At 38.2% G+C, this 14901-nt stretch overlaps 1 protein-coding gene across 1 annotated transcript; it reads right to left on the reverse strand.

Moving 5' to 3' along the window:
• Positions 1-1983: 1983 nt before the first annotated feature.
• HSPH1 (heat shock 105kDa/110kDa protein 1) lies at positions 1984-14617 on the reverse strand (the record flags this gene model as incomplete). The annotated part of the gene is made up of 13 exons (XM_010079146.1): positions 1984-2872; positions 3242-3403; positions 4554-4673; positions 4790-4897; positions 5433-5558; positions 5978-6115; positions 6869-7000; positions 7797-8002; positions 10112-10245; positions 11583-11689; positions 12628-12841; positions 13736-13980; positions 14484-14617. Coding segments are annotated over 13 exons (2027 nt in total), but the record flags the coding sequence as incomplete, so codon positions are not given.
• Between the last annotated feature and the right edge of the window lie 284 nt (positions 14618-14901).

Genomic DNA, 14901 nt, shown 5'->3' on the forward strand with positions numbered 1-14901 from the left:
CCCGCCTGAGTTTGAGGGTGCAACAATCACAAGTAGATTGTCTCAGATGTGTTGCCTCTCCATTACCCCCTAACACTGACATAGCCCAGTCACAGCAGTGTGCATACAAGAGGTGCGCATACAGGAGCCTTGCACTGGTGCCTGTTCTTCTGGTGTGTTACAGCATGAAGGAAACTGCCATCCTGAACATCCTCACCTCCCTACAACTGATACTGAGATCAAAGGGGAAAAAACACCCATGATTTTCACACGTCTGCTAAAAGCCAAATCAGAAAGTAAGAAATTCATTTAATTGCGGGGAGGGGAGAGGAGGAAAAGTTGAATCACTCATTTCTACTTTCATTTTCTCACCACCTCAGGTTAAAGCACAAGCACCGCAAGAATTTAAACAAGTGACTTAATCGTAAGTGATCAATGTCTTACCCCACCAGTAGCTCCTATGAAATAGTTAATGTCCCAGGAATCTGAGAAAACCCAGATTTGTCTGTTCTCAGTACAGACTTTTTATAAAGGTTCATTAAAAGAAAATCACAGCAGTACCTTCTTCTGTAGAGGTAACTGAACACATGACAATCCATCACTCCAGGGCCAGCAAAGCTTCTTTTGGTAGATGCAGGACTAGAAGTTCTAACTGAATTCTACTTTAAATGTCTCTACAGAAAGTCTTCCTCTGATCAAGCTAAACTTCCTGCTACAGCATCCTATTGAGTTTGCAATATAAGTTCACATCCTCTGTGGTGCTAGAACCATAACTTCTGTATCAGCAGTAATCTAAGCAAGCAGTAGGCTGTTACAAAAACTTAGTCCTTGATGCTACCACCCTACAGGTACCAATGCAGAAGTACTCTCCCACACTCCAAACATGGTTTTGAAGTCTGATCTGACCTCCTACTCTTCAGCTTTAGGAAAAGGATGGGGAACAAAGTAGTGTTGCCTACTGTACACAGTTATCTAAAGGATCAGCAGAGGTAAAGAACAAGCAGCTCAAAAGCTGGTAACCTGTATCTGCATTTTGATAATCCAGTTGCTTATAGTCAAATGCAGAAAGTGGGGTACTAGTGTGGGAATCCGCACGCTGTGCCCCTGGCTGTGAGAAGACTTAAGGTGCTGCTAAAAGCACCAACTAGAAGAAAAACACTAGGCATTAGTAGTAAGATCAGTTGGCCCTAGAAAGCACCAGTCTTCTCACCTGTACTCCCTCTTGAGCAGTTTCAATGGGAAAAATTTATCTTCTCTGCTTTCGGTTTTGTTGTTGCAGACAAAATACTACTGGAGCCACACTAACTTTTTTTTAAAATTCGCATTTAGTGACACTCATCTTCCAGTATCTGGTGTCATATACTTACATATGGGGTCTATGCTCCAATGCATCAGTAGAGATAACACCTTTCAGAAGATGCTTCCAAGAAAAACCGTTCCCTCAGTACATCAGGTGCCCGATTCCCTCATGCAGTGTGATGTCTAAAGCAGCGGATACAAACACCCTATTTCAGCATCCTCCTCTGCTCCAAGTGCCTAAAACCATGCTTCTTCAATAAACTACAAAGATTCACTTGAGGAACTCTTAATTTTTAAAACCTTTACCAAGGTCTAACCAGAGCCACTTGCTCAGCATAATGGGCTGAAATATCATTTTACCATTTCAGCTTAGTCTGTAACAAAAAGCAGCAGAGCCTGTGACAAATACTTAAGTTTTAACATCTTATTCTGAACTGCAGATTGTCTCTAAAACTATAGGGTTCCATGTATTACAAGTTTTGGCCTAGGCCTTGTAATCTGTGAAGTTTCCAGGTTTTCAGGTGCATACAACCCTTGGGTCAAAGAAAACAGACGCATAACTGGTTCAGCAAAAAAAATTCAACTCACTGCACAACTCTTCTGTGCCAAGTGTGAGAATTGTTTTAAGCCTTTTTGGGACTCTAGTGCAGAGGAACATAAAGCAATGACCTGTCACAAACCATTAAAAGGGTAACACACCAGAAGTACTGAAAGCAGCAAAAGTCAGCAAGTCAGTAGATACTGAAGATGAACTTTATTTTAAAGCTCATTAAAAAGCTTCACAATAACACTATCAGAATTAGCATTTCCTCCATTTTATGTACCCCACATGAAAAACATTGTTTAGCAAAAGATGAAATGTAAGCGTTTCTGCATGCTGCTAACACATTTCACCATCTTATCTGGTAAGTGCTTTGGACTGCAATAATCCAAAACCTTGGAACAGAAGGATTTCTTCTGGAAAATCCTTATGAATGGGACAGACACTGGCTTTTTATTGACATACCCAATTAGATGTCCAGACGAAAGAAAACTACCTTGGCATCTACAAATGCCTACGAAGGTTTTGATTACCACCTTTTGAAGGAGCAGTATATTTCAGAGCAAGGGCATCTTTTCATCTTTAGTGATGCAAGTGGTTAAATACTGCACAGAAGCTTAGTATGAACTCAATTCCACAGGAATCTGAAAGTTACCAAGGCAATTTTCCTTTTAGGATAGTCATGACTGACACTACTACTATTTTTCCTCCCATAACATGACATATCCCAGACAAGTCCTAAGAAAAAAATATAAATAGCTCCCAAAACAATGCATTCCCACCCCCCCCATCACATACAACAGCAAAAATATCTTCTGTCATGGGATGAAAACTTGCTGCAGGTGCAGTGGTTTAGTCCAAGTCCATGCTGATGGTGTTTTCATCACTTGGATGACATTCGCCATTTTGTTGAGGCATTTCAGAATTTTTGTCATCTTCTCCCATGTCTTCAGTTTTATAATCATTCCGTTCATTTAATGGGTTTTCTTCCTTAGGAGAGTCGACTTTTGGTTTTGGTTGTGTCACAACAGGGTCACAGACATTATTTAACTCCTAAAAGAAAGGGAAAAAATGTGGTCAGAATATCTAAAGGACCCACCAGCTTCACTAGTGTTGAGAGTCCTGTGCTCAAAAGACTATTTGAAACTTTATTCTGTATTTGTTTCCCCAGTCCAAACCGACAACTACTTATTCTACTCTGAAATAAACTAACTGGCCTACTTTCTGAAGTTCTGTGGGCAAAGTGCTTCAACTTAACATACAGTACAGCTCCTCTGCTTTCTACTCACTCTCCTTTTGTCCACACTTTTAACTACCCTTTAAGAATATTGGTGCAGTAAGATGAAACTGGGGGAGAGGAAGGGGGACATATCACTCCAGCATTAGCACTAGCCTCTAATATTAATTTCTCATGGTACTTACCTGTAGCTTTGCCTTAATTTCACTTGAATGCACTGCTGGATCCTGATCTAAGCTCTTCTTAGCCTGTGCACTCACAGCATTATTCATCCACTCTACCACTTCACTAACACACTTCTCTACTTTCATCATTTCCATTTCATCAATATGGATGTATTTCTCATCCTGCCCAAATACAAACATTGTGTTAGTTAGTGTCAAGTTTACTGTCATCAAGTTTTGCCAACAAGACTATACCAATTATTTACAATCTTTACTAATTTAAAAAAAAAATAAGTTGTCAACAAGCCATATCTGTTACAGCAAGAGACAACCGGAAATATAGATGTCAAAACAAAGCTTCCTTTGCCCAATAATCAAACAAGCAGCCTAGTTCACTGAGGAAACAGAGGCTTCACAAACAGGTCATGCAATAAAAGATAACATTAACAGGCTTGATAAAAAACCATCCCCTCCCTCCTGGAAGAGCCTTATATTGGCCCAAGGTAGTTAAGACTGTGCGATTCTGCTCTACACAGAAAGGGAAAGGATCAAGGTTATTCAACTTTAGGAGTATTCCCTACAATGTCACAGATACACAACTAATGTATCAGGAGAAGCACCACAACCTATGATTTTTGTTAAGTATTCTAAATATAGATTCCGGTCCTAAATGTATATTTTCAATGAAGATAGCTATTTCAAGACTGTGTAACACTACCAAATGACTTCACTTAGTAACAACAATTTCATAATCTATAGCTGTGAGGACATAATTGTTTCCGATGCAAGTCTCAATCTCAAACTGAATTAGCTTGAGTGTTGTGAGCTGCCCTATTAGAACTCATTAAGCTGAAATCCAAGGAGTACATTTTCAAAGGCAGATATCAAGAAAGTAATCTTCAAATATCAACAGCAAAAAACCATATATAATAAAAAAGCTGGATGTTTTAGAGTTTAGAGTAAAGAGTGCGCAGCTTTTACACTAATGCTTCAATGGCACAATTCTTGTTCCCAAAAGAACTGGAAGAAGAGCATGCTTCTAAAAAAACCTCAGATTAGCTTTTAGAAGGTCAAGAATCAGACCACAGTCTAACCCTCACTCTTTGTAAGCACGTCCTTTTTGGCCTGAAAACATATCTAAATATCAAGGAACTGAAGATATGACGCACTATGCAAGGTTTTTTGAGTACTGGGAAACATTTGTGGTGTTAAATTTGTGACCTATATGACAGCAGATTGCTGCTCATCTGAGAGTGAATTTGAAGCATCTACCAGCTGGTGAGCCTCAGTGAAACAATGTGTGTTAAAAGAAAGGTACTTTGAGGCCACTTACTTTATTCCTGAATTCCCCAGCTATTGTAGCATAATAGCGGAGCCTATGTCCCAGTTCTTCTAACAGCTTTGGTCGTTCTTCTGCTTCTTGATAGCGCATTTCAATTGGAGTACCTAATTTCTAGAAAAATAAATTCCTATGTGTTATGTGACTCAATAATATTCATTAACAATATTCATATTGTTTTACGCAGTATTTTGGAAATTTCACATTTTTGGGCATATTAACAGACCTACCTTTAAATCCTGTAATTTGTCTACGTACACCTGCTTAGCTTCATCCTCACCCTCTTCATACAGCCAGCCTTCTGTCTCTGTTAAGAGTGCAGAGAATCCCTGCAGATCCTATGTCAATATAATTCAACATGTCAAACATCAAAATATGCACCAATTGACTATGTTTGTCTTGCAGTAACAGGTCACTGGTAAATACGCACATTAATTCTTAGCCTCCTATATAAAAATTACATTTCTACTGCAGCTTTTGTCTAATTAAGTAAATTAAACCACACCAGATTCTGAACTGGGAAACACGCATCTACAACATAGGTAGCATTTATAGCCTTTTGTCCTTGACTAGGCTAATGCTTGGAGTGGGGCTTTAATTCATGTTTTCGATTACGGATATAGCAACACAGCTCCCCTTCTAGTCACCAACTTTATTTGGAAACAAACCTTTAGTCCATTTGTGACTAAATTTATTTTCAGGGATATGTACTATTTATTAAGCCTGAACCCAATTCTGGATCAGTCCCAGCCATCATTCAAATGAGTTACACTTTTCACCTGTTTCCAGGGTGGCTATGAGAAAGCTTGACCAAGGAATACAGGACAGTTATTTGGGATCAGTATTTTCAGAGAAGCTGAAACCATAACCCACCTTTTCACAAACGAACTTTTCATATGGTCCAGACAATTTGTCCCGGAACTCATACACATATTCCTCCACTGCATTCTTTGCGTCATTTCTTTCTTTCTCCAGTTTATCTTGCATAATCATCTTCCCCTGGATAACCACAGAAAATATAAGGAGACAATACCTATGTTCAAACAGCATTCTAAAAAGCACAGCTGCTGTAAAACACAGTAATCTCCCAGAGGCCTTGGGTCACGTAACTGCTGTAATTCTCATTGCTCATGAGACTCACCTGAAGAAACAGGACTCACCTGAAGAAACAGGATGCATTTCTCTAGATTACAACAGTTTAAACCAATCTGTGATGTCATTCCACGCATTAGTGCTCTGATACTACCACTATAAACAACACTTAGATCTTTCTGATTTCTCATTTAAGTGTTAAAGTCAGTAAATTATTTGAGGCCACACTCCAAGGTTACAGTAAAAGATCAAAGGTTGCCTTAAAAAGCAGATGAATGGTTAATAACTGCAATCAAGAAAGCAGCCTAAACCACACTCTAACTCACCTCTGTTTCAATATACATATTGAGGAGATCTTTTCCTAACTGCCAAACCAAGTTAGCTTCAATAGGTAGTTCCACATTCTTCACTTTTATCTTGGGTTTTTTAGCTTCTGGGGGCTGATCACCTTTCTTCTCATTTGTCTGAGTTGGAGAGAAGAAAAATAAGATAATTTGCCTGACTTCCTTCTGATGAAGTAGCACTATGATGAAAGAAACATTCACAGGAAGAATGTACAGAGATTTTCTGTGTTCTTTCAGAATCTTCAAAATATACTTCTGAGGCACTTTCCTTTTGGGGTTGCCACCTCCTAAGCTAGTCTCCTTACATTCTATTTCATGGACAGTAAGCACTGACCTACAGGAAGGACTTTTCTCAGCTATATAGTGTATTTGCAATTTTTCCAGAAGTGCCCATCTGTAGCTTAGCACTCCACTAGTGGTGCTGACAGTGGCAAGATTTTGACCCAAAACATTTTTGTCTTATACAGAAGAAAGAACAAACTACTAGCAACATCATGCAGGTGTATGCTTTTCACATAGATTATTTCTTCTTAGGCTTATGAATTCCCTACGCCAACTTCTCTCAGTAGGCCTAATAAGCTTGGCTTCTATCAGCTGAAAAACAAATTTAAATGTCTGCAACCCAAAAAAAACAGCTGTACAACACTGCATAAAGACAGGGAAGCAGTGGAGAAAGACTTCTTGCAGGAATTCTTTTGCAAGCTCTTCACAAAAATCATCATGAGATATATACATTATTTTTCACAATAGAAAAGGTATAAAAATGAAGAAGGTTCTGAGCATCAAGTTCCTTAGTTTTTCCTGGAATGTTACCATTTTAAATGCCACTATTATAGAGCATAACATTTTCAACAGAGTTAAAGGGTCACTCACTTTCTTGACATCTGGGATTTTGTTTTCTTCAGAGGGAGGTTCTGATGAAGGGGGAGACTGTGACGTTTGCTGACCATCAGTTTGTACCTGGGACTGTGTTCCAGCCTCACTGTTCTCTTGCTGGATATTTTTCTGAAATGAAAGCCCAGGCACAAAGGATGTAGAAGGCATGTGCACCTTATTTTAAAAAGTTCTAGGGCACTTCACTTCTGACGCACATACTGTACAGAGTGCCCTACAGAGCATTCTGTGCACACGCAGAAACACACACGCTTTAACTAACGGAGATACAGCCTAGGTGCAACTTCAGAAAGACTTAGTGAAAATGCTACCAGCGCCAGGCTTGCAGCATAATACTTTGTGTGTGTGCGCACATGCTACCATTTTCTCTCACAAAAAGTGGCTTTAAATTTACTGCGTCATAGCTTTTAAGTATTTTCCCCTTCAGAAAACTATTAAAACATCAAGTTCACCATAACAGTGTTTTGTTATTCCCCAGTGTTCCCCTCCCCTTCAATGCTGTAGAAAACAATCCAGCTTTCCCTTCCACAAAAGTTTCAAAACTGTAATACAAAGGACTACACAAAAATCCTTTTAACACAGGTAGCAAAGATGACTAATAATCCAAACCAAGTTTTCCTATTCAAAACACTCTGATAACAATGGCAGCTGCAAACAACCCACCCTCAAGCAACCCACCTGCTGCTATTTGGCACTTTGCCTATTAATTGATTTTGAAGTCCATACACTTTCAAGATAGCACTAATTTTCTCCTGTTCTTATAAAGACATTGTATCTCCTGACAGCTATGCACATCTCAAAATTAACCTCATTTTGCTTCCTTAGAATAAAATATTTTCCTTCCAGAGAAACAGCAGAACACACTTTCATCAGTAAGGACATTCACACAAAACAAAGGTCAACTTACATCACTGGAGTTTTCAACAGGCCTCTGGTCCTGACATTCCACTTCAGTCTCAACACCAACATCTTCACTATCTTCACTTTTAACTGGTTCTACCATGGACGCAGTGGACACACTGAATATGCCATGAGTATTGATACGGACTTTCACTTTGACTTTAGACTTCTCTCCATCTTTCTGGGCTGCCACATTCTGGATAACATACCTACCTAAAAAAAGGAATAAATACTCACACAGTGGAATTAAGGAGATAATACTGAGCCAGGAAAACATCCCCCTCTTTCATAGAGGACACATTTTCTAAATATTTGATGAAGCCTCTGTCTTCATCTGATGGTCCCCAAAAATGAAAAGAATAATACAAAAAACAAAAAGTATGCTGCTTTTCAGACAACTTTACCTTACAAATCAAAAGGGAGAATGTTTTCATCACCTATGGTAGGTTCTCCTGCCACTAGTAATATAGAATAAACACAAAAAGTAAAAACTCAGTACCCCTTACTTGTGCTATCTGTGATGCTATAGTAGGATGAAAAGAAACAACACAAAGTTTTAGTCAAATACCAGCGTTAAGTGGTATGTATTTTTAATACAAATTACTGCCCAAAACAGAAACAGTATTTCCAGAAGTATTCTTTTCAGCTTGACATCCATCTAAGTCTGTTATTACCTTTTACTCCAAGACAGAATGTAATTGTTGGTTTTTTTTGAAACAAGCATCGTGAAACTAAGAAACAGACAACTAGTTTAACTGTATATAAACAATCAGATCTCCTGGACATTAAGACCAGACATGTTTTTCCTGCCTACTACATGGTTATGTTTATCACCAAAACAGTGGTCTCAACATTACCATGCTTGTATAGCTGCAAAGTGCAAGTTCACTGATTACATCACAGGCTGGATATACACATGCTTGCACACACCATTCCTTCATCAACAGATCTAAACCACATGCATACAAGCTTTTTCCTGCTTACTTTACAGGCCAAAGAATGTAAACCCCCCCTTGTAAATCCAATAGTACTAGAGTTACAACCTGTCCTCCCATTCTGAACAGAGAGTTGATCAGCAAGTGAACTGAAAACCAGTCTGATTTTCAGTTCTGTTCTCACCAGCTCACAGAACAGCAGTTAAACATCTTCTCATTTGTTAAAGCCATGTAAAGCGAACACTCACAAAACCCCACTATCAGTCTTTATGGTAGAAGTTAACATGAAAGGACGTCTACTATTTCTGTAACTAAAAATATTGTGATGGTTTCTAAGACATATGGTATCTGAACTTTGTGACTCCAAGTGAAACAACCACATAATTTACTTTCAAGTAGAGAAAATAACTGATGTTTTGCGTTAGGCTAATAGCTTGTTAACTTTGCAGTGCGTTATATATTTGCTAAAATATTGGTAAATCAAATGGAGATGTTTTTGCCCTATATATTCTCCTACCCATTTTTAGAATATTTATGAAGCTTATCTTTTATACTACAATTCTGGTGATACTGTATTTTAAGTGCATTGTTAGCCAACAGGACAGCTGCTGCATTGTCAAATACTTAACCAAGATTTGTCACTTCTACCACTCAATGAAAGTTGAGTTTTCTACCTTTTGAGCTTTCTAACAAAAACAAGCATTTACTTAACTACTAACAATAGCTTTATCTTAATTATACATGCAAACATGTAACATTTAATCGCATGCTTAGAACCCAAGAGCAATTATTTAATTGGTGTGTCTTCACCATCACAATCTTTTCTACATTGTAAACTCTGTGTCAACACTGTCAATGTTGTAACTTGTCAAACAGGATGAAGGAGCTACTTTTAAATGTTACCTAGATAGTTCAAATCAATACTGTAGTCTTGTAGCTGCCACTACTTCAGGCTGCCTTGATTAAAACTTAGTCAGCATTATGTCAAATCCAGAAAGTATAGAAAAACACATCAACTAGTTATTCAGGATGTGGTTTTTATACACCGGAGATATCTTTCAAGTATTCCTAGCTTGCTTTAGTAGAAAGCAAAAAAGAAGATTTAAAAAGTTAAAATTATCTTTTGCAGTGATAGCCCCATTCTAGTTCTCAGCATTCAGCTATAGTTTCCCATCATTTCTTCACTGGACAGAAACAACTTTAGAAGTAATAAAAAGTAAAAAAAAAAAAAATCCAAATTTTGTTACTGATGGAATGGCAGAACTGAAAATTGAGTCCTCCAGACACAAAAAACTAAATGTTATATAAACACACTGTAACACAACACAGTTACAGAACCGATTTAAGACCAATGTGAGACAACACCATTTCCGGGACAATTACTTACCAATTCTTGACTCGGGATATGGGACTCCATTAGGATCAGAGTAAAAAGCTTCCAACTCAAATGGACCTTTCCTATAGAATGTAAGAACCTTGGAGAAAGGTGCTGCATGATTTCTGCTGAAGACCTCATGAACTCTATAATTAAGAGAAAAATATCACTTTTACTAGACTATTTGAGATTAAATGTTTTGATCTAGGGTCAAAACTCTTCAGAGAAACATCATGTTTTGACATATTTACCCTTCTGACCAGCTCCAAGAAAAACTTCATTACTGTACTGTAAGGAAAGAAGTTACTATTGTGTACTGTAATGGGAAATTGTCCTGTCCCACTAATTTTGAGCCTCAGAAGCAAATAAGCTTAGATGTAGGTGGCAATTTAGCAGACTATCAGCAGAACTCAAAAATTTGTTTCTTGCAAAGACATTATTCTGAGGTCGGAAAAGCATAATTTAAATCATAATTTGCACCCTTCCTCAGTCAGTCTCAAAAGGCTAATCATAGCCCTGTTAATTCCTTACTCATTTACTTTCTGTGGCTCAGTTAAGAACCCTGCCACCAGATTATTATTCATTCCTTGATATGACAGAAAGACAACCAGCTTTATTTTATGTTCTTCCTTTAGTGTCTGTCTGCTATTATGCCAGTCTGACTCTAATTTCCAACTAAGTTCTATCTCCTAACTATGGAAGGATCTCATCTAATAACCTAAATGTGAGAAAACGAGAGCTTCGACAAGAACGTGAACTGACAGGTTGCTCTCAGAAGCATGCAACAGAACAATTAGTTTCTGCATCTTCCACAGAAGACAGACAAAAAAGAAAAGGCTGAATTATGAAGAATGAGAAAGGTATGAACCGGATCCTTGTAGAACTCAAACTCCCCACATCTAAACTCAGACCTCTTTACATCCTAGACAGCACCTGCATTTCCCACAGGTATGGTATAGTTAATAGCAGAGAGGTCAGTCTTGAGACACTGTAATTGCAAGAAATTTATCTTACAAAACTCTTAAGAGGTAAATCCTTGCTTCTGTTTTCAGCCAAAGAGCATCCATGTAAGCTCACTATATTTACATAGTACACAATGTCCCTACTAAAACAAGAATCCAGATACATGTTAGAAACACTATGAGCAAAAACAGCCAGAAAGGAAAGTGGGGTCAGGATCCAGCAGTTGTTTTAGTTCACTCTGTACTCCAAAACTTAACTGGATTAGAGCAATGCAAGACAACATATTGGTTGGTAGCTCATTCAATCACACTTTAAAAAAATCTTTACTTTTTAACATATGAGGAGTTACATTTAAAATTTCAGTGCATGCCTTCACACAATCTACACTGTCAACCATCTCTGGCACATGGCCTACAGATTTTCTGCATCAGAATGCCAAGATCCTACAAAGCAACCAAGAACAGCATCCTTGAATTACAAAGGCCAAAAGCTCCACAAAACTGTAGTCTGAGCTACCTACCCTTCAGTGTCCTCTGCTTCTGTGTTCCACAACAGAGATATTGGGAATGGTGTAGCATCTGTCACAGAGAATTCTCTCACTTTAAAAGCTGGAGAAAGAATTGCACACTAAACAAAAAAAAGACATGCATTAAAGTTGGTTAGCTGCTTTGCTCCACCCACCCAAGACAGCTAAACACCTCTAAACAAGACAGAGAACTGGTCTGACTTTACTAAAACAGAGCTAGGCAAATGGCTTGATTTCAACGGAGTATGACAAGAAAACAGATCTTATACAGAAATGTTTTTACCCTTTGGGTTAGTGGGACTTGGCATCTTATTCTTACCATAGCTTGTCAAAAAAGATAAACAGTCTAAACGAATACCAGGACTGTAAAGAATGGAAGTGCTGCATTACCTAGTCCTAAGTAGTGGTGTTTACCTTTCAGGTCCTGCTTCTTTCCCTGGAGCCAACTGATTGTTAGTGATGGAAAGCAAGTAGCAAGACGGGGTAAAGAAATAAGTCAAAGAAGAGGGGATGAAATAAGAGAATAAGTAAAGGAGAAAAGGAGAAAGAATGACTGGTTTCCTTGTAAAATATAGTTCACTAGTTTGAAACTGTAAAAACAGGTGGGAGATAGAAGTCTGTTTCATATTGATTGAAAGTTGGACACCAGAAAATGCAAACTTGTAGTGTTTTGGGCTCTCCATAGATACTTCTCATACACTTTGTTGATTACAAGTATATCTTCCTTCAACTTGACAGAAACTTCAATTTTTCTCATTAGAGATCCTTATATCCTGCTCTTTTGAAGAGGAGAGTGGACTGCTTACAGAATACACCCAGCATGAGCACTTTCATTCAAGTATTGCACCACAGAGAGGTACTGTGGACTTTTTAAAAACAGCGTAGTCCCATAAAGAGACCCAGTGAACATGTATGTTCCCCTGGGTGCTTTGAAGTGGACCACTTCTGTCATTTCTCATAGCTGCTTGGCTAAATCCTCAAGAAAATGCTCTCAAGAAATGTGTAACTCAAAGTTTATCAAGCATTGCCAGTACTATACCTGCAGAGCGCAGCCCCTAGCTATGGCTTCATCTGCATTCAGTGTAGTACTGACATCTCTGCCAAAGAATTTAGCAATCCTCTCTTTGACAGCAGGAAACACAATCTCTACAGCAGTCACATCTTCCACTTTCAGTTGTGTTTGTTCCATTAATGAAAGCAGAGGCATCTCTATCCTTTGGAGCAGGTCAGCACACAATTCTTCAAACTGTGACCTAAGGAAAGAAAAGGAGTTAACCAAAGAATGCCTGTCCCACCATGAAGACTTCCTGGTATTCTTGTTTCCAAACAGATACTGACCAGGTTTGTTAACTACACTGCAAGGAGACTTAAAGCTAATCCCCGTGAGCAGGCCTAAGTGACAACCATAGACACAGTAGTACATGAACAGCTGCTGACAGACTGTCCTATGATGCTATCAATGCAGTTAAATAAGACAAAGGTATTGCTGGGGCAGGTGTTACATATTTCAGCACAGATTACAGATAAGAATATAGAAAACACTAGTACTTCCTTCACAATGAAGAACTGTTGCCTAAATACTGGAGGGAAGAGAAGCAGCAGCCCACTCTTGGCAGCAGTTACAGGGCTAACAGAGACTACAAATTAAGTTGTGCCTGTGAGCATGTGCAAGAGACAGACAGACTTCATTTACACTCAGGCCATAATCAAGTCATTCCCCCATAAGCACCATTTTTGTCCTCCATTCCTCTGCCAATATCCACAATACAGTAAAAACAAGAAAAAAAGGAACAAAGATTCAATTGTTGAAGAGCAGTGTGGGATTTAGGTTACATAAAATCTGCAGGAGGCCTAAATATGCAGCCAACCCCTCCTGGTGTGCTTTGCATGCATCAGTCCACTTTTGTTTTTTTAAGAATGTGTCATTCTACAAATAATCTAAACTTCTTATGCATGCATTTACACTGAAACACTGCTCAGGTAGCTCAACATTACATTTCACAGCCTTAGTCATTCTAGCATACAAAAATGCCACAGCTATTCAGCACTTGCACTTGATTTTAGCACAGTAAGTTTCTTTCAAACATGGAAAGAGACACTAATACAGTTACCAAAACAACTGTCCAACTGTGTTGTATAGAACCCACCTGTTCATTTTCCCCGATACATCAGTATCATTCATGAAACACTCAATATTTAGGGGAATGTCTGTGCTATTTGAACTCATTAGTTTCTTCAGCTTCTCACATTCCTGATACAGACGAAGAAGAGCTCGAACTTTTGTTTTTGGATCCAGTTTGTACTTTGCTTTTATTTCTGCACAGAAGTAATCCACTAACTTTCCATCAAAGTTCCTTCCACCTAGGAAAGGGTCAAATGCTGTGCCAAGTACCTGGTTCAAAAGAACAAAATTTAGTCTTATGCTCAATAGGAAACAAAGGAAATAGCAGTCTTCCAACATCAGCAAGCTTTTCCTTCAAAAAGAGTCAGGGGAAAGTCAGCCTATCATTCAATGCACAGGCGTAAGTATTTCAATCAACCACATCAGTCAAAAAATGCTCTTCACTTTTACAGTGGAAGTAAGACTAAGTAACTAGCTGACAATCCCAAGCATTCACAATTTTAATCCATATATATATATATCCATTTAGATAAAACAAAATAAATGGTAGCAGTTGTATTGTATATCTTACACTGGTGTACTGCGAAGAATTTACAGCCTTTGAAACCATCCTCATTAAATTAAGGATGCTGATAAAAATCTTTTACCTTTCAACTCTTTGCCACTTCCCACACACTAAATTATTTCAGAATTTTAAAAACAAAGGTTTACAGACTATTTGATTCTAATGTCTCATTAAATCTTTTATTTTTATTTTCATTTAATCTTACTACCTTTAGTTTACTCTTGTTGAATGCACAAGCCGATACTTGAAATGCAGAATGTCCCATATCAACAAACACAACTATCCGTGGCTTCTCTTCAGGAGCAGGAAGGTCTTGTTTATAAATTCCATAATTCAGAGCCACTGCAAAACAAGTGACAAATATTATCAATGCAATCTCTAGTGAGCCTCCAATTGCATGACATCATATCCCTGTGAATATTAAACTAGAGGACCAAGAGCAGCAAGACAAATCCAGACATATACCTATGCAAGGTCTTACTTACATTGAAACTTTATTCCATTAACATACGTTGTACGATCTGAGAAGCAAAAAAAATGCTTCCTCAGTCATGTATATGATGTTCTCTAAGTGTTTAAGCATGAAAAACTAAGCAGCAACAACACTGTCTGGGGGGTTTTCTACT

Source organism: Pterocles gutturalis, unplaced genomic scaffold, assembly GCF_000699245.1.
Source record: "Pterocles gutturalis isolate BGI_N339 unplaced genomic scaffold, ASM69924v1 scaffold5711, whole genome shotgun sequence".
Taxonomy (NCBI): domain Eukaryota; kingdom Metazoa; phylum Chordata; class Aves; order Pterocliformes; family Pteroclidae; genus Pterocles; species Pterocles gutturalis.